Source organism: Sparus aurata, chromosome 16 (genome assembly GCF_900880675.1).
Source record: "Sparus aurata chromosome 16, fSpaAur1.1, whole genome shotgun sequence".
Taxonomy (NCBI): domain Eukaryota; kingdom Metazoa; phylum Chordata; class Actinopteri; order Spariformes; family Sparidae; genus Sparus; species Sparus aurata.
The window spans coordinates 23,634,243-23,659,163 of record NC_044202.1 but is presented as its reverse complement, the minus strand read 5'-3'; the positions used below and the strand labels follow the sequence as shown (position 1 = coordinate 23,659,163).

The following is a 24,921-nucleotide window of genomic DNA, read 5'->3' as shown; positions in this document are numbered from 1 at the left end:
TTGTTCCCGTCTCTTTTTCTGTCTCTGTCAGTCTTATGTGATCTTTTCTTTCCCAACCACTGCATTTCAGTCCATTACTGTCACTGTCACTCTCTTGTATACTCTAATATAAATCAGCCTGACCCAATTTAGGCTGCTTAAATAAAATATTCATTGGCCCTTCCCAATTTATGATTAATAGTTGTTTCACCCTTGAGAGCCCATTATGAAAATAAATTCTTTCAGAGCATCTTGATTCCTACTGGTCTTTTAGGAGTTAGTTTTTTTCTGATCTTCTTTCCAGTCGACTTTCTTTGACATCAGAGTTTGGGTTCTTACCTCGTTTTCATAATAATTATAATAATCAATATGTTCCCACATGGGCTTCAAACAGCGTAGAATAGTTTGAACACACTTACACATTTACAGTATTTTTACCAAATGAAGAGTTTATGGCAAGACCAAAGAAAACAATCAAAACAAACAACAAAACAAACTGTTATCAATCATACTATTTAAGACAACTGCTACTGTTTGCCATTTATGTTGATATGTTGCCAATCCAAAGCTAATTTGGATATAATTTACTAACTGGCCAATTTTGGCCAACAACATTGGCTCAGTTGATATGTCAGTATCAACTGAGAAATCTGAAAACTCTTTTATTAGAGTGCAAAATAACATGCTTGGGATTCATTATAATTATTATTCTCATTATAATTTTAGTGTTTCAGTGAAGTGGTGTCATTTCAGTGAAAAAATATTGAATGGCCCACAGTAGAGCGCATAACTCCAACAAGGTCCAACATTTCTCTTCACTTTACTTAAGCCCAATTCACTGTCAAATGAAAAAAATGTTTACGTCTCCTGGATCTGGACTTTTATTTGTATCTAAATCAAATTGTTCTCTCCATAGATACCAGACACGTGAAACTAAATTGTCAACATCTCGCGTTGTCCCAACTCAAGTCACAACTCATCAAATACTGACCCTTTGGGATTGCAGTCAACTGGACCTGCCATACCAAAGCATCAGTATTTGGCAAGTGGGGAATAAAACCCAAAAATCTACTTTCTTTCAAATTGGACCCTTAAACTGCATTTTAGGGACCATTGCAAAGAATGAGTGCATAATGGCTGATAAATCTTTTTTTTGTTCTACTTCCTATTATCTGGAATGGCATCGTCCCCAAACATCAAGTATCCTTGATCCTGAATATGTAGGTCATCCTCTCCAAATAGTCAGTTCAGAATTCCTCCCTAATACTATCAGAGTTCAGATATACACTGAGATTTTGTGGAGGCGTGAATGTGTGGGTGCACATGGATGTCTGCTCTGAGTGTTGTGGTGTGTGTGTGTGTGTGTGTGTGTGTGTGTGACTGAGACAAGAAGTGCATTTGGCAGATTTGCTCTCAGTTGGACCTGATTGTTTAAATCAAAATATCTTCATGTTTGTGTTTCAGTCTCTGTGTGAGGAAATTGAAAACATCAAGTCTGCTTAGTTCTTTCTCCCAGTGTAAATGCCTCAGAGAATACAGTGTATTTTTAAAAACAGAGTAGATTAATTGGATGGGTTTTTTTGTACTATCTCACCCTCCCCTCGAAGCCTGCAGCAGGGGGAATGTATCCGTGCGCTGTGGCAGTTTGGATGGCAGGGTGAAATGAAAGGTGTCATTTTATCGACATCAAACACGATGGTGCAGCTCGGAGGATGAAAACATACCCCGGCAAGGAATCTCAAAAGACAAGAAAGTGTCGGCTTGTTCAGTGTGAGTTATGAAAGACACTGCTGTACTGTACGGCCAACACCTCTTAAGGCATTCTTCACACCTTTCTCGGTTGCAGTAGTCATTTTAACCCTTGGAAGGTTTGTTTGGGTGTGTGAGAGCTCACATTGCGACCTCGCTGACAGGCCACTTGGCACTACATTTCTAAGCAAACCTTGGAGCTTTATTTGTATTCAGAGCATGAGCTACCACAGAGACAAAAATACTGAGGATTATGGGTTAAATAAGCTGTGAACTATTACTTAATGCCACACTCCTTGATTTGTTATTTCACAATATTTCCTCCCTCCTCCTAAGGGTGTTTTAAAACTTATTTTACACTGCATGTACTTGTTTGAAGGTGGTCTTGGTTCTCAACTTTCTGAGATCTCACACAATTTGAGATAGTAAGATATTCCTCTTACAGTACAGACAGTTGGTTTCACAAAACACGCTCGAGTGTGTGCGCATGGCGATTCAGAAAGACTGATTTGAAAATTTAATAGGAACTATTTCAGATTCTTCTTCTCCTACCTCTTCATGAACCAACACATAATTCATGTTTTTCCATTGACCTTACATATTCACATCACCTCTGTGTTTCGCCTTCTATCCGAATGTATCAGAAAGCACTCACACTCTTCAGCTACGTCTTGTTAGTGTGTTGCTGAGAGCACGGTGGCAGTTTTTAAGCAAAGGATAAATATGTAAATCCATACCGGAGTGCCGAGTGCCACATTTTAAAAAATTTACCAGGGTTCCAACCAGGAACGCCACTGAGTTCCCAGGGGTAATGGTGAGGTCATGGACAGGAGATGTGTTCCCTGGAAGGAACGGCAGCTCAGTCTTGTCAAAGTTGAGCTTCAGGTGCTGTGCAGGTACTGTGCATGCCAGTGAGAGATTTGTGCTGCCACCTGGGTTTCAGAATCGGGAAAAGACAGGATTGGTTCAGCTGTTAGTGTGGGGGAAAATGATTTTGTACTCATTCTTACCCTTCACTCTATGACTAATATATACTCTTGTGCCTGTATTGAAGAGTAGCTTACATGGGTTAATGCAGTTGACATTGCTCCCTTCTATTTTTACCCTGGTTCAATGACGGCACCAACAATCCTTGATCCCTCATGAAACAATGAGCTGAGAAACCATTCCCCATCAGATACTTGTCACTATGGATGCACATATGGATGCATTTTGAGCGATAGTAGTAGTGCTGCTGTGACATAGAAATTGTCTTGTGAACATGATATCAGATAACCAGTGATGGATGCACTCTGGAGGGTTTTGAAAAACAGTGCCGTGATGTAATGGTGTGGAAATAGCGTTTCAGACCAGATATTACAGCATCGCCATGAATCAGGCTCTTAAAGTGCCACTGTTAGGCCCTCACCACCGAGATCTCCGATTACACATCTTCCTCCGTCTCTTTCTCGTTTTATCTTTGACTGCTTCCCTTTCCTTCCCAGTCATACACATAATACCTTTGAGTGTGTTTGAGTATTGGATCTAAAATCAATAGTCAAGTGGGGCGTGTGTGTCTGAATATACATCTGGCGTATACTTCTGCATGTGTGTGTGCGTGTGTGCATTAAACATGCATTTGCATTTGTGGTTGAGGTTTTAAGCGTGTGTGTGTGTTCCATTGCTATCCGACTGACCTTGGCGGTGATCGTCTCGTATTCCTGGCAGCACATGTACTCCCATACATCATCCAGCTGGCCCTATTTGCCTCTCATTGGTTTGATTTCATCCATTAAGTCCAATTCAGTCATGGAAGGAGCGTAGAGCTGGAGGGGTGGAGGCAGGTTAAAGAAGGATTTCTCAGCCTTGATGCAATGAACACATGCATGTGCAAAATGACTCGAAGGTCGATATGAGCAAGTGGATGGATTGGAATTGACTGTCGGCTAAGCTGCAGGAGTAATGAGTGTTACTTCCAAGCTGTGGATGTCATTTGGTAGTTAATGTCGAAAACCAGGACATTTTACAGATATTTATTGGGACTCAAGTCACTCAGCTTGAAACAGGAGCAGTGTCCAGTCACTGTATTCAAAAGCTAAGTTGGGTTACATATTTTTTTTCTTCTTAAAAAAAGTCCACATACACGACAAGCATGTACACTTTGTACTCTGTGCGGGAGCTGCTTCTGGCTATCAGTGTTTAAGCTAACATCCACAACTACTCTTTTCTTCATTTAGGGAATTTTACAATCCACCTACTCTAGCTAAGGTTACCTATGGTAGCTTTACATTCGCTAACATATTAGGTAACCTTCATTTCAAAAAGAATGATGAATGAATGATTCATGTAGCTATTAAGACATATTTAAGACCTTGCTTACAAGATCATCATTTCAAATTGGAAACATTAACAAGTCAGCTAGAGTCATAGCTTTTAACTAATAGAGCTAGCTTGAAAGGAGACCTATTATGCAATGTATATGTATGTAATTTATATTATGAATTAGAAATTAAAAATATGCTTATATCGGAAGTCGTGGTCTCATCGTTTAGAAACAAAGCCGGATCTACCACTTTTATTGTAAAGACGGTATGTTCTGTGTTCTTTTTTCTAAAACTCCCTTCATAAATATATTGTTTTCCAGACTTCTTGTGCATGGTCGTAGTCCATCTTAATTGTAAAACTGCAGGCAGATGTCGAGTTTTGTCGAGTGTGTGGTTGGGATTCTTTTCATTTCTCTGCTTATGTGTGTAACCGACGTTTGTGTATCTGTGTTTTTGTGTCCATGTTGGTGGCTGGTTGCTCATGTGCTTACATGAGGCCCATTCAAAGTTCCTGGTGCTAGCACGTGTGTGTGTCTGTGTGTGCGTGTTTATGTGTGTTTTCGGCTGTGCTCAGTGCAGCAGACTCAAAGTGCACTAATTGAATAAGGAATAATTGTGATGTATTTAGGCAGCTGCTGACCCCTGTTGTTCGAGTGGGTGAAGCCATTAGTTTGAGCATAAGGTTTACTCCAGTGAACACACAAAAACAAAGCCAAAGAGTGAAAGCAAGCAAACAGGAAGGCAGCGGGTTAGTTAAGTGGTGTGGGTAGTGGTGCTTTTTTGTTATGCATTAGATGGTGGTAGAAAAACAACCGAAGCACAAGCTTGATGGCACGGAAAAACATGTAAACTATCAATTCACTCAAGAAAGCTAGAGCTAAAAGATTTTCTAGCTGCAAGGGCAATATACTATTCCCTCTTCTGTGCTTTGAATAAAACTCTCTGTGTGCAGAGTGATTGAAATATCAGGACTAAATGTTGATTGTCTCAGATCTTTACTTAATGTGTGTTGTTTTCATCTCCTGTCAATACTGAGATGCATTAATGAATGAAAATCCCAACAATTTGGGACATCATATGGGACCTTTAAAGGCCTTTACAATGTAAAGGCTAGCAACGTTAGCTAGGGCACAAATTTGCGACCACGTGAGGGGGGCAGATGATTCGATTAATAGCTGCGTGTTGGCGAGAATGCAATGGAAGGGAAGAGGTAGAATGCCACATTTAGTGGCCAAATGTTATCAAAAACTAATTTAAATTCCTATAAAATACAAACATTATGGATGTAAAGAACCTCTGATGGGTTACATTTACTGAGCCGCCATGTTATGTGAGGTCGCATCTGAACAACCGTTCAATCTGAGGTTCAACATTTCCACTTACTCTCAGGACACAGTCGAACCATGTGGTCCTTAAAGTAGCCGTATGAAGCTGTTAATCATATCACGTCTTTTTCACTATGCTACAAATAGGCAACTTCATCCGTTAATAAAACTCCTGTGATATGATCAGGAGATTTTTTGCGTACACATGTTTTTTAATGGTGTGACATGTATGATAAATATAATGGTAGGCACATGTATGCATATCAGCAATAATACAATCGACATTCCTAACAACAGAGTAAATTATCTTAATCTCTTTATGCTATATTCCATAACAGGTGAACATGTAAAATTAAATGACTGAGATACTCTATGCATTAGACTAATCTCTCATTACTATATTCTGCTGCAGCCAGCAGAAATCGGACTAATGAAGGACACATCTGCATAAGCGTCTTTATTCTCACCACCATCCTAGAAATATCTGTCCAGTCATTTTAAAGAGAGTCTATTATGAAATTGTTTCATAATTAACTAATTTTCTAAGCCGCTTAAATCTTATAAAGTAGTACGGTTGTGTGGATGTTGGAGCTGAATGGTACGTTGCACTTGACAACTTTGCACCTCTCAGCCAAAGCTGAACACATTGAGACTGTTGAAGAACACTTCAACACATGAAGTGTTTTCATATCTCTTCCATGACTAATCTATTTTAACAACACAAGTACCATAGTAAACTACCTGACAATCAGCAACAAAGAGCCCTGGATGGATGACTTTTTAGGATGCAGTAGTAGTTTCCTACTTTACGGGGTACAGACACATCATGGTAAAAATGATGGTATAAGGGGGGTGAGTCAGAAATAAATACTTATAGAAAAGGTATCAGAAATGATCAGAAAAATTCATTGTTAATATTAACAGGAAATACTTCTTACTTACCACTTTCTTACGGCTGTAGCGGTCCATCTCATTGTTAAACTCAAGATGCTTTGGTTATTGCACGTCCACAATGCTGCCAATGTGGTACATGTGAAAGCTTCTGTTTCTGCTCTTGAGTTCTGCATCAAAAGTACAATTCTATGTGTTTGTCCAATAGCACAGTGCGAGGTTCTTCAGCCATCGAGGCATCACGGAGCTATTGTTCTGTTGCTCAGCATCTGATTAGCATAGCTACAGTTTATTAAAGGTTTGGCTAAATCAGAACTCGCAGGAGGATGAATCACAGCTGGGTGCAACTTTGGACTTGATTACTGTGTCAAAAGGGGCAGAAAGTTCTCACACATGGACAATGGTCATGAATAATGGTTTCAGCTCTCTGATGTTCAAGTTCAGCCCACTATATCGCTCACCGCTAACGAAAGAATTAAGAAATGGCCTTCCTCTGGAACAATATACTGTACAGTGTGGATTTTATCATTTGTTGTCTATCCTTTTTTTGTTATCAGTCTGTATCCATTCTACTGCAGTATCTGTTGGTAATAGTTTAAGTAGTTTGCATTGGTCAATATATAGACCTCAGTTTTTTTCAGATACACAATAAACCTCTTTCTTTAATATATATATATATATATATATATTTTTACATTTTAAATGTAATTGATAATGTGTCATACTATATGAAAAAAAAAAAACAGATACAGTGAGAAATTAATGAAATGGCCCTTTTACTGAAGCCAATGACCTTAAACCCCAGATACAATCAATTCTAAGTGACAACCAGTCGATTTGTACTGCAGCCACTTGGCTCCGGCTTCTGAGGACACAGTCATGTTTAAGATGTAATATGGTTTTGTTTTAGAAAACACAAGGGTTAAACCAGTTTTAAACCTTAAACCACAGCTAAGCTGATGACAGAGCAGCAGCCTGCATGGATCTGGATAGGAAGAAAACTCCCTACACAAGTATTCGACTTTGCTCTCAATTTTGAATTCATACATTTTAAATGAGGGTTTGAACACACAAAACAAAAATCATTTGATTTTTTTTTTTTTTTTTTTTGTTAAAGAATTTTGCGCTGTCTGGTTTGCTGTAACACATAAAACCTAAAGTGTGAAAAATCTGATCAGGAAACAAAAAAGTCGACAGAAAACTTCGACTATTGCTTCTTGGCAGCTTCAAAAGACTTTGTATGTGTGAGTGCTTCCAAGCCGTCGCTTTTTAACTGCCAAGTCGTTCCGCTGGTTATGCCCCCGTGAGATTTAAATGCGGCATAAGATCAGTTTCAGTATATGGAGCGTGGGGAGAATCCATTGGTGCTGTCCGGGAAGTCAGTTGCTCATCAGTGAGTGAGCCAGTGGTGAAAATGGCTTTATGGAAGACCTGCAGGGAACCGGGGCGTCGGTGTGGAGGACTTTCAAAGAAGGTGGATAAAAGGGGCTGCACACACACACACACACACACGTGTCTGAAACACAATCGTATTTTACACACCGCTACAAACAGAGCTTAATTTGTCTTCCTTACCCATAATCCCTTTGGTTAATTCACCATTCCATTTGATCTCAGTGGTCGTGCATGTCACCTCAAGCTACACCGAGTCGGTATCTTGTGTATGGAGAGGGGTTTCTGTGAAACTGAGCTCGATTCTGGTGTAATCTCTTTTTCCATATGTGTACGAGTGACATGTAGCGTATGCGCCCTTTCCTGTAAGGCCAGCGCTGTATACGGTTTGCATGTCACGTACAAGCGTGACCGTGCGATGCCAGCCTCATCCATCCCTGCTCATCTCTTCTCGCTAAATGAAATTCGTCCCTCTCCCCCTTTTCCTTTCACAACTCAGCACTCATTTTAATTAGCTCGCTCTCTGATCTCTCTTTCTTCCTCTCCCTCTCTGATAATTCTCCCTCGTTTCCTTTTCCATTTCTCTGTCTCTCTCACTCATTCGCTCTCATTACAGTCATTTCTCAGTGTAATTAATGAGCTGATATCTGCTTTCGTGTCACAAGGGTCATGAGCCTTCTCCGTCTCTCTCTTCCTGTCTCTCTCTCTCTCGCTCGCCCGCTTGCTCTTAATGGGGCGCCAGTGCATGCGAGTCATTCGGCGCTCTATTTAGCTGCCGCACTGTCCTTCTGCTCTTCTCTGGAAGCATTCAAATAGAGAGGGAAAGGAAAAACATAAATAAACACAGATTGTATGACCTCCGACAACGCAGCTCAATAATTAGAGAAATTATATATATATAGGTCTTATAACAACATTCAATAGCTTCATCACGCCATTCAGACAGGAAAAGTGTCAATTACTGCAACTGACACTTAACACGACACAAGTCTTCTGACGTCCATCAAACCATCACAACTACTGTATTTTATCCAGATTAGGTCTGGTATACAGTGTCAGGGCCGGCACTGGAGGATGAGGATGGTAATATTCTACATATTGCTTTTATTATTGTAAACAAATCTAAATTTAAAAACAAATCTCCATTGTGCTCCCAAATCTACTAATTTACACAAAAGCCTTATTAACCTGCAGTTTTAACATTCTAGCTCCCAACTCGACAACAACGGCAGCTGGTCAGTGGCCATAAACTTCAAACTATGGCGCCCTACCCAGTTGAGCAACAATAAGTGATTATGTTAGATTGCTATTGTTGATTTCAGACTGTTATCAACATTGTGAAATTGTCATTGTGTAATTAGGTTCAGGCAGCGGAAGCACTTGGTTAGGTTGAGGAAAACATCATACTTTAGGTTAAAACAACTGCCTTCAGTCAAGTAATGTAAGTTGCATAAGTGACATAAAAAATGTCGCATAACATGGTTTGTATGTTAACTTATTTATTAACTTAACTTAACAAATCAATCTTGACTCTTGGTCACACCCAGCATGAAGAGGAAAAGTCCAGTAAATGACCCATCCTGGATCACGTCAAGAAGTGACTCAGGATGGGGTACCTACAGGGTCAAACTTAGAAGAGCAGAGCAACTGACCAGGCTGCTGGTTTTGCAGGATACCGATATGTGTCGGTGTGGTGGCGATACACTTGTGAAACTATAATATATATTTGTGGGACATTTTTAATTTGTTGACAGTAAGAAAAATGTATAACAACGCTAGCTTTATCGTTGAACAATCTGCCATTCGCATCAGGTAAAATGCCTGTATCAGCATCAATCTCTCCTGGCAGTTATTAAGGCAACTCTTGGAAACAGTAATTCATTAAATGTATGTTTATCTATAAGCAGGGTTAACATGAGCAGGGACAGCTGCGAGTCCAGGCCACACTGTTTAACTGAGAGAATATACGTGTCTGGGAGGTTCAGTGCAGAGAGGTCACAATAATGATTTCATACCACAGATGGAGGCTAAATTGAACCGAAATGCATTTTGATTTTAACACCTCAACTGTTTGCTTCTTAATGAGGGAGAATCACAGCTTGCTGATGAGATCTCTTCCTCTCCTGGAGTCATTCATTAGTGTGACTAGCGTCTATTTTATCACACTACTGAATCAATTCATGACATTAAGGACATATAAACATTTACACATTCATTTAAATAGCCTGGTTTAATTTGTATTTTTGCTTTGCAAAATATTATTTTCTCATCTATTAGTTTATGTAGAAGTTCCTCCTGATATTGACACATTTTTCCATCGTTCATGCATCACTTGCTTGTGTGATCACTGTCTTATTCCGATCTATAAAGCATGAATAAAATATTCGATACAATTATTAAAGCCAGTAGTTGCAACTTGTTTGAACTTTATTTTTTCTTGGATTTGGCTGATTGCACATCTCTTCACTGACAAAATGAGTCACTGAGTTTAATGCAAAATCTTTTCATTGATTTTTCTAATATGATTAGGTGTGAGAAAAACCTTAACTTCTGTTTCACCCTCACCCAGCCTGTGTTGTGTGTGTATTAATTTGTATGTGCCTGTGCATGAATGTGTGTGTGAGTGAAAGAGGGAGTGTGTGTGTGTGTGTGTGTGTGTGTGTGTGTTTGTCCTGTGATCCCTTTAATCCTGATTCTCCCGTGTCCTTCAAACCCCAATCAAGGTTGTCATTAATGAGCGTTTTCTCTCTCCCTGCCTCACCCTGCTTTCTCTCTCTCTAAACCTTTCCTAATTAAGCACAAGCACTGCTGCTTACTAATGATGACGGGGTATGTGTGTGTGTGTGTGTGTGTGTGTGTGTACATGGACACGCACAGCAACACTGCTGAGCTATAAATGACTAATAAACCTCTCCTCTGGTTTGATTAGCGATGCCGAAAAGTTGGTCGGGATTCAGTTCAGAGGCCTCCGGGTTCATCTGCTCATGTCTGGTCATTAAGATTTTTAACTTCATCAGAATCACATTCACTCAGGGTGTCAAGATGAACACATGTTCGGGGGTTATTCATTCATGTGCACAAACACGTAGTGACCGTTGATGCATGCTAACACATTACATTGACAGCAAGTCCTTGAAGAGTGCAAGTCATCCTTCTCCATACTGCACTTATCATCCTCCCTTTAATATACTGTATACACTAAACCTTCCCTACAGCGCTCTACATTCAGAGAGGCATACAGTTTAGTAGATGTAGAAGGAAGTGCAGTGTGTGATAAGTAGTCTATTAGTCCAGCATCGCATGGGAAAATGACAGTCACCAGAGTGAACACTGTTGGACAGTGTGTGTGCATTGTGAAGCACACAGGTTTTGCGTTGAATTGCATACTGATTACTGTGCAAGACCGGGAGGAAATGCCTTTGTCTGTCTTTTCTATTATTCATTTTCAGAATGGCTTCTACTCTTCGTATTGAAAAAGTAACTATTGAAAGAGCCCAGCGTCATTAACGACTCCACTTGTCTCTGTCTCTCTCCTTCTGTTTCAATTTTCCAGGTGTTGTGTCCAGGTGGGGTGGTAACCATGGAGAGGCTGTGGCTGTGTGTGATGCTGGCAGTTGCCATGGCAGTGCGGGCACAGATATGCCCGAAGCGCTGCGTATGTCAGATCCTGTCACCCAACCTCGCGACCCTCTGTGCCAAGAAAGGTCTACTGTTTGTACCGCCGAACATTGATAGGCATACAGTGGAGCTGCGGCTGGCTGACAACTTTGTCACAAGGTAACAGTCACACCAATCATACTGCTGCTACCAAGAACCAAGTACATTGTACCACTAATACTCACACTGCTGCTGTCCCGGTACAATGTTTGTAACAGTTGGATGTCGTGAAACCACAGCCTCATTCATTTAGATGAGACGTGCTTTATGGTTAACTGGGGGAAGAAAAAAAAAATGTTCAACCAAGCCACAACACATGTAGCAACACATTGCACTGGACAGCAATGGCCAATCAAATACATGGCACATTCTTGGTGCAGTGTTTCAGTTATCTTGTCATTTCTGTTCTTTTTTCACATCAAAATCTGCTGAAGACCAAAATATTTAAATCCCTACTTTACAACAAAATGATTCTTAGAGACATAGATGGTATTCCAGCCCACTTTCATGCCCAGTGAGTCAAATACAGCAGCCTGGTCAGTGGCCCCACACCTCCTAGTTTGATGCTGTACAGTAGTTACCCCCGTTGCACCATTTCTGGAAGTGTGTGTTTAAGTTATGTAAAGTAAATATGTTAAGTTGCAAATAACATTAGGTTAGTTACATAGGTGATGTGGCCAAACTTAGTTATTCAAACAATAAGTAAGTCATGTTGTGCCTAAACCAAACCAAACCGCAACATCGCCCAACATTAATGACAGTCTACAAGTCATGCCATGTCAAATGTTTATTAGCAAGCTTTATTTTAAAAGTCTAACTGGATGCTGCTGCATTTGACAAGTTGGGAGTGAGAATGTATTGCGTACCCATATGGAGTTTTCCTGAGTGTTTAGGTGTTCATTAATTACACAGCCTCACCAGTTTGCCTTGATGTGAGGGTATAACATTGCAAAACCTTTCAAAAATGTGCTCCAGAATTTGTCCAGCTGGTTCAACAGTGTTAATAACAAGCTGGCAACAATATCCCAACTGTCCTTTGCCTCCCTCAGGACTTCTGGCTAAAGAAACATATCTTTACTATACTTTATGAACTAAAGAAAACCTCAATATGAGAGGTAAAATGTGAGTGTTTAGTCTTAATGTCACGTCAAACAGTAGCCTTGTTTAGTTGTATTGGCAAGACCAACTATGATATTACAGGAAAACTTGAAGGTGTATTTTTTTTTGATTAAATGTTGTGTTATCATGGCCCTGATAGAGATCTGCCTTTAAACTCATGGTTGTGTTACAAGAACAACACTTTTAAACGCAGCACTATTCTGGTCACACCCCTGCTGTGCTGTTACAACAATGACAAGTCTAACAGGCAGCATCCTTTCTAGTTTCTAGTAACTGTATAATAACTAAAAAAGCAGCAAAAGTCACAGCTGCAACTTTCGCTTCCACATCTACAAGTAAGTGTAGCATACAGAAGTGTATTGTAAGTACTTGCACTAAAACTGCTACTATTGGAACAGTCTGGAATAGTGACTTGTTGGGGCCCTCCATGTCATACTTTCCTGGTGCTGTTTGGTAATTAAAGTGCTGATGATTGAGTCCTGTCTTCACGAGATGTGTTCCCTGAATTCTGAAAGCTGTGTGGATAATACGTTTAAGGGAATGAATGTGTGTGTTTGAGTGTGTTTTCCTTGGAAAGTTCAGTCTTGATGTGTGAGAATTAACAACTTTTCCTCAAAACTGGAAACAGAGACAGTGATCTATGACATCATTGGACACCAATGCCGGGGGCTTTTCCGGCAAAGATGAGTAAGTTGCAGAGTTTTGGGAGAGAGCGGCATCACCCAGGGTGCTTTGAATGGTGATCTAAACACATTATCCGCTGGCGCTAAACTGAAATAAAACTCATTTCAGTGTTCAAAAAAAGCATGGGGGCCCCAGAGTAAGTCATAGTCGGTTCATAGTCAATGGAGCAGCTCAAGGCTCTTTCCTGATAGCCTTGGTTCTCTGGTTTGAAGCCTGTGGAGAGTTTTTCACACTCACAAATATTGAATGAGCTGCACAGGATAAAAGGAAAACCATGTGTGAATTCTGTTTTCTCTGAATTTTGCGGTGAAATATTGAAAGTGCTCCCATTAAAGATGCCTTTCAATTCTACAGACAGACTGTCAAATACGCAACATCTCTATTAACATTTACAAATTCATTTTTATCTGTAGTTTCACCATGACAGATTCACTTAATCAAAGTTCTGTCTTGCTGGATGTATAGATGGCATATGTCTGGCGTATGTTGAGTTTAATGTTGAGTTTAATGTTGAGTTAATTAATTAATGTTGAGTTTAATCCTCTGTGTCCACAGTATAAAGAGGAAAGATTTTGCAAACATGACACGACTGGTGGACCTCACATTATCCAGAAATACCATCTCCTTCATCACACCTCATGCCTTTGCCGATCTGGAAAACCTCAGAGCTCTACACCTCAACAGGTATGGACTTGCATACAGCTGCACGCTCATATGTGTATGTGATTTATTTCCGTGAGCTCCTCTTTAAAATGTGAGTTGTTGTAATCAGTACCATTGAACTCCCTCCAACTTATCCTCAGTAACCGACTGACGAGGATAGGCAATGATACGTTCAGCGGGATGTCGAAGCTTCATCACCTCATTCTGAACAACAACCAGCTGGTGCTCATCCACCAGGGAGCGTTCAATGACCTGCTGGCACTGGAAGAGCTGGACCTCAGCTACAACAACCTGGACTCTATTCCTTGGGAGGCCATCCAGGTCAGGATCTCTTTAAACTGCAGCAGCCTTCCCATCCTGTTTGGCTAGAGGCCAGAAAAAAAGGCAATCCCAAGCACAATGAAAGGCCATAAAACCTTTAAGGCCATTTATTTGAGATTAAAATAAAGAGATCCTAAGGGCTTTTTGACTGAACAGGGGCCATTATGTGGAGTATTCATTAGCCTTCAAACATTTGTCATTGATCTTTTTACTGAAGAAGAATGTTTAGTTTCTCAGCATTTACAGTGCCAACTCATTTTTATACAAATGTCAGGGCCTCTGTGGATCAGCTCAGTAAAAATTCTTGGGAACCTGAAATGACCAAGTAGTTACAGTCAAGTTTGATAAATATGTGCTGTATTAGGAACTGTGTCTCAATAGATTAACCACATGGTGGCTTTATAGACACATTAACCCTACAATTTAACTTCATGTGTCTTTAACGTCACCACTGTGCATCAAGAACTGAGGTGAGAGATTAACAGGACAGGGACTATACCCAGGATTATTCATTTTGAGAAGCCCAAACAAGTATTATAAACTGTTTAGTTTATAGTTCACAATCTATTCAATGTACTAAAATCTGAAAACCTAAATGACAGGCTAAAGGACAATACATTTCTCTGTTTTTCTCGGTTGTCCCTGCAGAGAATGACCAGCCTACATACGTTGAGTTTAGACCACAACATGTTGGACTTCATTCCGGAGGGGACATTTTCCCTGCTACAGAAGCTCAACAGGCTGGACGTCACCTCCAATAAACTCCAAAAGCTGCCACCAGACCCACTCTTTCAGCGGGCACAGGTATTCTGTTTCTGTCCACTTCTGCACTATGGCAAATTCTCCAGCAGCAGCATTCTCCTAAACAACAGAAGCAGACAGTGATGGCTCCCTACAGCTCGTCCAGCATAATCCAGGTATCTGGAGATAGAAGATTCCAGCTTTAAAGGGTGTCAATAATCATGTAAAACAAGTCCCATCTTCTGAAGTTGGTCAGGAGAATGCTGCAACACTGTTGAATGTGTTGTGGAGCTCAACACTTAACACAACTGTGCATCGGAATGAGAGTGAGAGGCTGAAGACTGAGTTTCATTTTTGGGTGAAATCACCCTTTAAAAACCACTCAACACACTCGAGAATTGTAACTTACAATTTCTTGTGTGAAGGATTCAAGCTAAATGTTGAAGTTACAACTAATACATGCACAGTAACTGTTGTGTGTGTGAATGATTTCATTCTAACTTTACTGATGGGATGAAATAAATGGGGCAGAGTTTAGCCCTGAAGAGCAAATATTGGCAAACTTACCGAATTGTAGTCAGTGGGGCATCTCTCACATTTGAGACAGTGAAATCACTGTTGAAGCAAATTTTAAACTGTTTTCTTTTTTCACTACACTTTGACTAATTGTAGATGTTTTCTAGCTCTGGTGATAGTGTATGCAGTCACTTATCCAATTCTGGGGAGCAGCAGGCCACAGTTCTTGATTTCACTTCCCATTCTTTGTCTGTGAGTGGGAAAAGCAGCAAGTGACCTGCCATACTCTCAGTCAGTCTGCTCAGGTGGAAACTGGTTGAATGTGGAAGGGAGTGTAAAGTAGGCATTTTTGGGCAAATAACGTTTAGTTAACGTTAATTTAAAAAAAAAAACATCATTGTTTCTTACCAACAGGTCCTGGCCACGTCGGGGATCATGACCGCCACGTCTTTTGCGCTGTCGTTTGGTGGGAACCCCCTCCACTGTAACTGTGAGTTGCTGTGGCTGCGGAGGCTGAACAGAGAGGACGACCTGGAGACTTGCGCTTCACCTCAGCACCTGTCCGGCCGATACTTCTGGTCTATCCCCGAGGAGGAGTTCCTCTGCGAGCCTCCACTCATCACCAGATTCTCCCATGAGATGAGGGTGCTTGAAGGGCAGAGAGTTGCACTCAGGTATCCATTTTGTATGGACATGCATAAAAAAAAGAATAATACAACCACATGCAAATCAGTAACATTAAACAAAATCTTGTCATTATCTTATTCATCATTGACTTACACACAAACACAGCCGTGCACACACTGTTTTATTTCTTGTAGTTGTGTGTTATGTTTACAAGCCACTCAGGGATATGAAATGCCCTATTGTTCAATGAAGCACAAGACAGGGACATCATGCAAAAAATTTTACGGAGAACAAAACCAAATCAAGACAACAACAGGTCTGAGAGACAATGATTACCTCATTTGCATATATATTGGTCACACGCTTCCAATCATGATAGATGTTATGTTTTCAAATATTATGATGAAATTTGGAAAAAAGGGGGGCAGAGGAAATCAATGAGATGCTATTATTCTCTTTCCTTTATTGCATCTTGTCCTCAGCTCTACACACTGGGTATAAGCGTCATCAGAGGGTCAACCCACCTAACATTTCCAATCTTGTGCAGCATCCATTTTAATGCATTCATGTGCAAAAAGCCATTAAAAGCCAGTGGTACATGGTTCGGTGCTGATAACACATTATTTATCCTCTGGTTTACCCCGCCTTTATTTTCACCGACTCATTATTTGATACTTAAAAATACCTCTGAATGCATGACTTTGGGTTGCTTTCATTTGTCCTCTTTCACTTATACATTAAACCTTGTATCATTTGGAGCTCTCTTTTGCTCATAATAGGCGTTCTCAACCGTGTTTGGCGAATACATGTAGTGTGACGCTGCAGCAAAGTCCCCTGAAAGATTTCTGTACTTCCCTTAGAAATGTTTTTTTTATGGCTCTTCACTGTAATTGCAGAAAATGAGAAGTGTCACTATGACCCCAATGACACTTGTGCCCTGCAGTTCCCATTGCTCTGCAATTTCGGTGACTCAACTGTACTTTATTAGTGCACCCATTACAATTTATTCATGCACATAGAGCAAAAGGTCATTGTAAAAATTACACAAGTTTGAAGAGAAGGCATTATTTTATTTTATTCCTATTTTGTACAATTCCTGTGTAAGTTGTCATAAGGTCTAAAGTTCTGGCATCTCTGCTTCATGACTGAATAATATTAACATTAATGAATGTAGAAAGTAGTTATTTAGTTTATTCAACTCACAAAACAACTCATTTAGGGCTGTAACTATTAGTTCAGAGTATTATCTGCCTTTCAATGAAAAGTAAACTGATTATTTTTGGATTAAGGGACGCTTAGACCTATGATGCTGGAGGTAACCCTCAAGCATCATTCGTGGACGTCATTTAGGACTTCTGCCTAGTTTTGGACCTATGCTTAAAGTCATATTTAACTAGTTTTGAGCGCAACTTGAATAATGTAGTGCAAAAAAAACATTAAAACACTTCTTTATACATGTTGACACTTTGAAAATTTTTTTAAAAAATCCAGTGCTGCCGGGCTTCTGAACATTGACCTAATTAATCTGGAGGGTTGCAACCAAAAAAAGTTGAGAACCACAGATGAAAGATTTGTAACTTATGTAACTGAATTTAAAGTACCTATTTTAACCCAAAAACATGGTCTTAAAGGGATATTCCGGTGTAAATTTAATCCATGGTCTAACACACCGTGAAACTGTGTTAGACTCCCTCTTGAGAGATAAAGTTTGCAGACCGCTAGCTAACGTAGTTTTAGCATCCTCAGAAACGACCGTACGACAACATTACATTGCAGTAAATGGGTCCAAATATAAAACCGCCATCAAAAAGCCACAAATAATGCTCAGAACAGCACCAAACTTCAGCAACATTAGAAACAGGGTCCCAGCACATATTTCGAGGCATCAAACATTTGATATCGTTGCCGTATTTGTCGGAAAATATAAACAAAGCTCACCACCCGAGAAGCCTTCCTTGTTGTAGGGAAGCCCTGTGAGTTGATAACCGAGTGCAGTAGAGTCCCGCAGTAATGATCATCACTGAGCTGCGGAACTCTACTGCACTCGGTAATCGACTCACAGGGCTTCCCCACAACAAGGAAGGCTTCTCGGAGGTGAGATTTGTTTATCTATTCCGACAAATCGGGCAATGATATCAAATGTTTGATGCCTCGAAATATGTGCTGGGACCCTGTTTCTAATGTTGCTGAAGTTTGGTGCTGTTCTGGTGCGGTCGTTTCTGAGGATGCTAAAACTACGTTAGCTAGCGGTCTGCAAACTTTATCTCTCAAGAGGGAGTCTAACAGTTTCACGGTGTGTTAGACCATGGATTAAACTTACACCGGAATATCCCTTTAAAGAAATAGTTTTGGTGCCAGAACTCCAAACTGCAACGGTTTCAAAGCACTGATAATCAATTAGTCATATTATGTGACACTGTTGTCAGCACGCGTTACATTGAAAGTCTTATTGGATTTCTTATTGCTATCTTGACCGCGGAGCCCTGCACATGTACAACTGAAGCTAAAGAAAGATACAGTTTGAAAGTTAGGGCCACTGACCAAAGCTACCATATTTCACTAGTTGGGAGTGAGGATATGTTGGTAAGGCATGTCTTGTTTCTAATGTGTTCCATTCTACCGCTCTGCTTGTAATAAAGGTGTAAGGCAAGAGGTGACCCAGAGCCAGCCATCCACTGGATCTCTCCTGAAGGCAAACTGGTATCTAACTCCTCCAGAACATTGGTCTACAACAACGGGACTCTGGACATCCTCATCAGTACCGTGAAAGACACCGGCTCCTTCACCTGCATCTCCTCCAACCCTGCCGGTGAAGCCCACCAGACGGTGGACCTGGTTATTATAAAACTCCCCCACATCTCCAACAACACCAATAACATCCAGGAGCCCGACCCCGGATCGTCAGACATTTCCACATCTACCCGAGGCGGGGCCAACGGGAGCAACGTGACGGGCGACGTGAAGGGAGGGGTGGATAAGAGGGTGGTGACGGCCGAGGCCACGTCATCGACGGCGCTGATCAAGTTCAACTTCCAGAGGAATATTCCAGGCATTAGGATGTTCCAGATACAGTACAATGGAAGCCAAGATGACTCGCTGGTTTACAGGTAAGACTGACAGTATCCCCTGCGTCACCAAGACGCTCAGCACTGTAGAGTCTGACGGTTTACACAATGGAAACCGAAGCATGATATGGCTGATGTGGAGGTGGAGAATTACCCAAGTCTCAGCTGTATAGATTAGATTACAGTAGATTAAATGCAAATTTAATGATCCTGTTGGGACGCTGGCGCTATGAGAGCGCTATAAGACTGCTAAAGGGCACTTCAAGAAAGCTACGAGAGTGCTGTGAGGGTTCTCCGAGGACGCTAAGAGGGCATGGGGGCTACAAGTACAAGGGTGCTTGAGAGCACACAAATGTTTCGGTTTAAAAAAAAAAAAGTATAAAGCATAAATGTAAATTACACAAAAGTGAATGGAAATTGAAAATATATGGGAAAGCCATTGGATCATCAAATGTTGGAATCAATCATAATAATCACATTTTTCTTTCAGTGTCCTTAAATGTTTCCTTGTCAGAAACAGAAAACAGTTCATGTTGAAAACTACTGGCACTATTTTGGGCAAATGTACAGACTATAGATCAGTGTTTATTGTATTATAGCACAGACGTATAGGTCATATAAGGGCAAACAAGACCGACACAGAGATGAGTCAGGGCCAGACAGCAAAAATGCCAGAAAAACTGCGACATGAGAAAGTTCACGATCCTCAGTCAAGCCTGGCATTAACTGCCTGTGCTGCCGCTGACTCACCACGACGGCCTTGACAGAAAAGCTCTGCTAGTCCTTCTTGACTTTTGCCATTTGCTCAGGATTACAGAGATTAGATCGATCTCGCAGGGAGTGATTGTTATTTGAGCTAAATATTTACTCCGGTAAAATGGGGGAGAGGGAATTAACAAACACGTAGAGCTTTCGTAGGGAAATCTGCCGGTATTATCTGTCTTTCATATCACCACTAATCCCCATCCATACTTCATCAGTACGCATTATCATCAGGAGCCGGGGGAGCGTCGGGACTGACCGCCCGGGTCACGATGACGACAGTGCTCTAAATAGTTGAATTCATCTTTCTCTCCAGATTTTCTTTGACGACGAGCTCCGAACGCGGCGTCCTCGATCTTTTGACTGTCCGTATCTCTCTCTGACGACACCAATATATATCTTACAAACTGCGATCATTCATAGAAGAATCTGCAGCTATCATCTGCCTCGCATATTATTCCTAATCTCTGTACATTATTCATCAGCACTTAAACCCATTCAGAGAACGCATCACGGAGAGACGGCGCCGATAGGACTAGAAGCTGTCTGTCTTTCGCGGATAACGTCACGGCTCTCTGCTTTCCCTCTCTCTTTTATTTATAACAACACGCCGAAGTTGCATGTGCACGAGCACGTGCACGGAGGAGGAGCGATCGGACAGCCTCTCACCACCCGCCCTGATCATTCCTCGCCCGGTCACGCCACTCAAAGTCTTTCTCCCAATCCTCTCGTCCTCCTTTTCTTCTTCTGGCTCTTCTTTTTTTTTTTTCCCGATATTAAGCGCCGAAGTCGTTTGTGTTTCTCCGTGTTATTTCGCAGCCCTCTTGTCTTTAGATAGCAGATTGATTTCCGTTCAACCCCTCTGCTGGCACAAAGAAGCAACTCATTGATTCCTTCTTTTTTTTTTTTTTCATTATCCAAACACAGAGGAGAAACAGAGGAGGGAAGGAGTGGGAGAGAGAAAACAAAAGAGGGAGAAAAGGAAAAGATGAGTGGAGGGCATAGGGGGAACGATGAGTCGGAGGGAGAGAGAATGACGGACAAGGGGAGACTGGTCTTATTGTCACAGACAGGCCACTTTTTCTTTTCAGGGCTCATCAGAGCCTATCGATTTGCAGCACATTGACATTTGTTCGCCTCGCTCCCCACCTGCTCCCCGTAAAGCTTGTGGGTTTATACTTCCTCCACACTGTGAATTCACTGCACAAACAACTGACTAATACTTTCACGCTTTTACAGGCATTTCCTCTCAGTTATTCGGTTAATCTCCTGGACATGCAATACGCTGCACATCTGAAACGTAATAGTTGTCATACAGGATTCTGTATCGATCTCTGCAGGGAAACCCCACCCTGCAGCCCCTCCACAGGGAGGTCAGGGTCAGCTGCAGAACAGCTCTCCCGGAGCTGACAGGGATTCAGTTTCTCGCTCACTGACACTTGAGACAGGCAGATGTTTACTGATACAGTACTGGTGTTTTAACGCCAAGTCCTCCTGCTTAAGTATTGTGTCTCTATTCCAGCGGCGGGCCGACTGCCTAGTCGGTCACAGTAGTGAAGCCCATCACAACAGCAAATAAAGTAAAGTCTTGATTTTCTTTATTTGAGTGTTCTCATTTTGACCGTTGGTAAGGAGAGTGAAGCATAGCTGAAAATAAATATTTTTTCTGATGTAACAGCAATTTGAAGAGGGGCAATTTTCTGATCACGACAGCAACTATTTTTAATTTACAGGCACAGATGTACAGTGTCTTAACAAGCTGCAGCAGGCAGAGGCAGGTTTAATTTAATATTGATTGTGTGCAACAATATGAAACCTTGGCTTTTGTCTGGTTAACATGCCTCCCGTTTGCGCGGCGTTCTGGAAAGAAAAGAAAGGAGAGGGCTGTTTGTTTTCACATCAGCTTTTATTCGAATGATTTCTTATAAAAAAACAGAGCGACAAGTCATTTTCCACACAAACAGTCTGGTGATTGTATCGGCTTGACGGGAGTCGACCGTCTGACAGACAGCTGCTGAACAGAGGTGTCAGAGAATCCCTGCCACGCTTCTTTTCAGCACATCTTTTTGAAGATGAGTGGACCTTTATTGTTATGGACTTTATCCAGTTCTGTGAGTCTGAGGTGTTAACTCATTGCCATCCTAATCAGCGCTCGTGAGTCAGATATCAAACCACTTTCCTGGAGTCTGTCATATCCTAACTAACTATGGAGCTGTTATCTACATCTACACTATAAGGGGAAGACGGCAAACATCAACTGTGGAGGGGACGACTACATGCCTGAGGGGAAACCGATTGGATGTTTCCCTGACCCAACGCACCTGATTCAGATGATCAGCTCGTCGTCAAGCTCTGTAGGATCGTAGGATGATGAGCCATTCGGGTGTGTTGGAGCATCTAAAACGTGCAGGGCAGGGGAGCAAACACCGCCTTGGACTAAGTTAAAGATTTAGTTTTTTGACACGATTGTGGCAAAATCTTCTTAAGGGACACTGGAAATTGGTTTCCTCTAAGTAAATTTTTCTGCACAAAACTCACTGCTCACCCTTTCTCTGTCACGAAGACAAATTGAGATTGCAGGGTTTTTTATTGCATCTTCAAGGCACTCAACCAGAGCACTACGGTTTTGTAATTCATTGTACCTTGTGGTACCCAACTGTAGTCTTTGGCAAAAGCTGCACATATGCAGATTTATTATAAGTCTACAGAAAGTCTTCTTTCGCTAACACTGCTGAGTATTTGTCAAATGGAATCTCTGTTTTTCTCCTTTCCCTCCCTTCTCCAATGCAATCTGTTAGGAACTAAATTGAGTCATCCACACAGCCCTTATCTCAGCCTCAGCTGTTAACCCCTCATATCAGAGTCCGGTCAAGGGAAGGCTGATGTCGATGAAATAATGTGCTGACCTTTTACACACGACCTATCACGGATGAGGAGTCGGATCCAGTGTTTGGCCTTTACACCTCGCTGGTTTTATTGAACAATTCCCAGCCGCGTCGATGATGATAGTAAAACTCACTGACAGCATCGACGACGGGGACCATTAAACGGCCACAGAGTAGAATGTGCCCTTTTTTTCAGATGTAGAGACAATCATCGCTTTTAATTAAGGTCTGGATGGATACAGGCCATTGTTGGATTAAAGAGAGAATGACGGCACAAATTACAGGCTTTTATAGGTGTGTAGTTTAGTCGATGAATAGATTAAATAATGATGATGGTTTAAAGGCTGATAAAGATATGTGCGCCCTGAACGGAGAAAGGAATTCATTTGGTAGAACTTGGTTATTTTATCCTACGCCTGCACCTTTGATTCATTATTGTGAGTGTCCTAAACCACGGGTTGGGAATCTCTGGTCTGAAGGGTATTTCAGAGTCCTAGCCAGATGCCGAAAGTTAAAAAAAATTATAATTTTTAATATATTTAAGGTAGTTCCATTTAAATATATTGCCACCAAAATGTTAGAAGCAGCTTATAAAATTCCCAACCTTTGTAAAAATGTAATTAAAATGTTTCAGGTCTACCAAGGTAAAACACAAACATGTTCATAAAAAAGACGTGGCATATAGTGGTACAGCATGATTGGAGGTTTCATTTGTTACGTGCTTATTCAGTACGTGCAGTGAGCTGAATGCGGCATGCTCTTCAATCATGATAATACAACAACAATACAATCTGAATAAAAAATCGTATTAAAAAAATGAAAACAATGAACACATCCTTGATAGCTAGGGCTCCAAGATACTGTATATTGTCCCTTTTCCACAGACCATGTTGACAATGAAAATCATGTTCATCAGTCCATCTTACACCTCTGATGAACCAAACCTGTAGAGGAGGGGATCAGACGGCGCAGGCTGCTCCATGAGGAATTAGAAGAGCAGCAAACCAAGGAGCTAAACCAAACATGCATAAACAACTGAGATTCTGTTTGCCATACTTGTATCAATGAGCACAAGCCCAAGAGAGCTGGTTCATTTAAGGCTTGGATGGAATATAGCTCATCTGCTAGAAGCCCGCAGATACGAAGGCTCCAGAGTATCTGCCAAATCTGAGGTTGTTTCGCTTTTATGGGACACGTTACTCTACTTTGACATTCACAAGTTACCAAAGAAAAAACACACAAAACCCGCTCTCCCTCTCTCCTCCTCTGCTCTGCCTGTTGTTTTGTTTTTTCCCTCGCTCTATGTTCTCTCAGCCGTTGTTTTCCACTCCAGCAGATCCATCGAGCTACAGGGGCTGGTCGCCATTTGCCAGAAAAACTACACATCAAGCAAATTGTGTGGCAAGCTTTTTTTATGAGGCTACTCAACAGGGGGTGGGGGGGGGGGGGGGGGGATGAGTCTGGGCTTTTTAAAAGGCATACTGGCCTCTCTCTCTCTCTCTCTCTCTCTCTCTCTCTCTCTCTCTCTGCCACTCTGTCTCTCACCAGCAGGAAGGAGTTTATCCCTGACGATGGTCCCTGCGGCTCAGGTATAGCACCTTGCTCAGCTGTGCTTAAGGCGTGAAAAAAACATCCGCCTTTATCCCGTTGTAATGTTCCAATTCTGATTTTATGGCACCATAAACATATCGTGAGCCCAACGTAACAGTGTTATTGTTGTAAGTAGTCTATGGGGTTTTAAACGCAGACATGTAGTAAAGAGGGGAGTGCCACAGCAGCGGGGATGATTCTGAAGGGAAGGAGGGGGGGGTGAACGGCAGAGGAGACGAGGAAGGAGAGGAGGAGAACAGAAGACTTGTGTAGACGTCTGAAGGAAAGGGGAAAGAGCAAGTAGTGAAGGATCATAAGGTGGTAAGGACTAAGTTAGGAACGGCTTTAGGAAGGAATGACAGGAGAAGAGGACAGCACGACAAGAGAAAGAATATAAATGACTAAGAGGAAGGAAGAAATAGAAAAGAAGAAAAAAAAGTACCTACGTGAGAAAAGGAAAGAATGGTTAAGGGAAGAAAAAAGGATAGTGTGGAGGGAGAAAGGAAGGAAAGAGCCAGCCACAGCACTAAAGAGAAATGTAGATGACTCAGCTGAAGTGGGGGGAATGGAGCTGAGCTGGGCAGATGGAGGACTATACCCAGCCACAGATAGTGCTGAAACATCTTCCCCACATCTGGGACAGCTTTAGTGG

The 24,921-nt window shown here is 41.4% G+C and overlaps 1 protein-coding gene across 2 annotated transcripts in view; it reads left to right on the top strand.

Annotated features, from left to right (window-relative positions):
- Window positions 1-24,921, top strand: part of LOC115566356 (leucine-rich repeat and fibronectin type-III domain-containing protein 5) — a 118,493-nt gene that overhangs the window by 82,305 nt on the left and 11,267 nt on the right. For both annotated transcript variants that reach the window (XM_030392198.1, XM_030392199.1), the window contains 6 exons: window positions 11,193-11,416; window positions 13,655-13,783; window positions 13,903-14,083; window positions 14,732-14,887; window positions 15,755-16,014; window positions 18,607-19,074. In XM_030392198.1, the coding sequence (XP_030248058.1) occupies window positions 11,220-11,416; window positions 13,655-13,783; window positions 13,903-14,083; window positions 14,732-14,887; window positions 15,755-16,014; window positions 18,607-19,074 (1,391 nt within the window). In that variant the 5' untranslated portion in view covers window positions 11,193-11,219. The remainder of the gene's footprint in view (window positions 1-11,192; window positions 11,417-13,654; window positions 13,784-13,902; window positions 14,084-14,731; window positions 14,888-15,754; window positions 16,015-18,606; window positions 19,075-24,921) is intronic.